The 929-nt window shown below is 65.6% G+C and overlaps 1 protein-coding gene across 1 annotated transcript; it reads right to left on the reverse strand.

Annotated features, from left to right (window-relative positions):
- Nucleotides 1–83: 83 nt before the first annotated feature.
- Nucleotides 84–928, reverse strand: MDFI (MyoD family inhibitor; the record flags this gene model as incomplete). Its single annotated transcript, XM_009327455.1, has 2 exons — nucleotides 84–340; nucleotides 781–928. Coding segments are annotated over 2 exons (405 nt in total), but the record flags the coding sequence as incomplete, so codon positions are not given.
- Between the last annotated feature and the right edge of the window lies 1 nt (nucleotide 929).

Below are 929 nucleotides of genomic sequence, written 5' to 3' on the forward strand. Positions count from 1 at the left end.
GGGCCTGGCCGGCCCTTGGGCTCCTGCGGGAGGAGCGGGGGGGGGGACCCCACTCTTGGTCCCCCCCCGCCAAGTGCAGCCCCTCAGGAGGAGAAGCAGAGCCCGCAGCACTCCATGCAGATCTCCAGGCAGTCGGCCGACTCGCAGCAGGCGTCGATGATGCCGCAGTCCATGTCGCAGGGCAGGTCGCAGTCCGCGCACTCGCCCGAATTGCAGCAGCAGCAGCAGATGCAGGAGTCCTCGGAGGTGCAGGAGCCGCAGGTGGCACAGTCCAGCACGATGTTGCAGAGGGTCAGGAACTCACAGAAGAGGCAGGAGAGGATGCAGTGGACGCAGCAGTCTGCGGAGGAACGGCCAGAGAGTGGGCGGAGAGGGGGGACACCAGCACCCACGGCCAGGCTGGGCGAGGCAGTGCCCAACGGATGGATGCTCAGCCCCAAAAGGGTGGAAATCCTCCCTTGGGAATTAATGGAAGTGATGGGAAGAGGGGCTGGGAGCCAGGTACTGCTCTAGGGACCTCCCTCAATGCCCCGGGGACTGACCCTGCTGCTTGGGACATGCCCAGACCCCAAGAAAGACCAGTTTTGGAGGACATGAGATGACCCCGCTCAGCATCCGCCCTGCAGAAGGGCAGATCCCCAGGAGGGGAGCTCGGCTGGCGCCCAGATCCAGGGGTCCCGGTGGGCCGGAAGGATGCTACACGAGAGACCCCCAAGGGACGCAGGGTTGGAGGAGAGTGGCTGGAAAGGGACACCCCCCCCCCCCGGGGAGAGCCGGTACCTTCTTGCGCCTCAATAGGGATGTGGGAAGAGGCCGACTTGGAGCTGCCCTTGCTCTTCTTGCTGCTCTGGCTGTTGATCGAGTGGTGCGACTGCAGCTTTCGGTGAGGCTTCTGGGCGCTGGGGAGGGGGCGGAAGACCCCGTTCCCC

Source organism: Pygoscelis adeliae, unplaced genomic scaffold (assembly GCF_000699105.1).
Source record: "Pygoscelis adeliae isolate BGI_AS28 unplaced genomic scaffold, ASM69910v1 Scaffold197, whole genome shotgun sequence".
NCBI lineage: Eukaryota > Metazoa > Chordata > Aves > Sphenisciformes > Spheniscidae > Pygoscelis > Pygoscelis adeliae.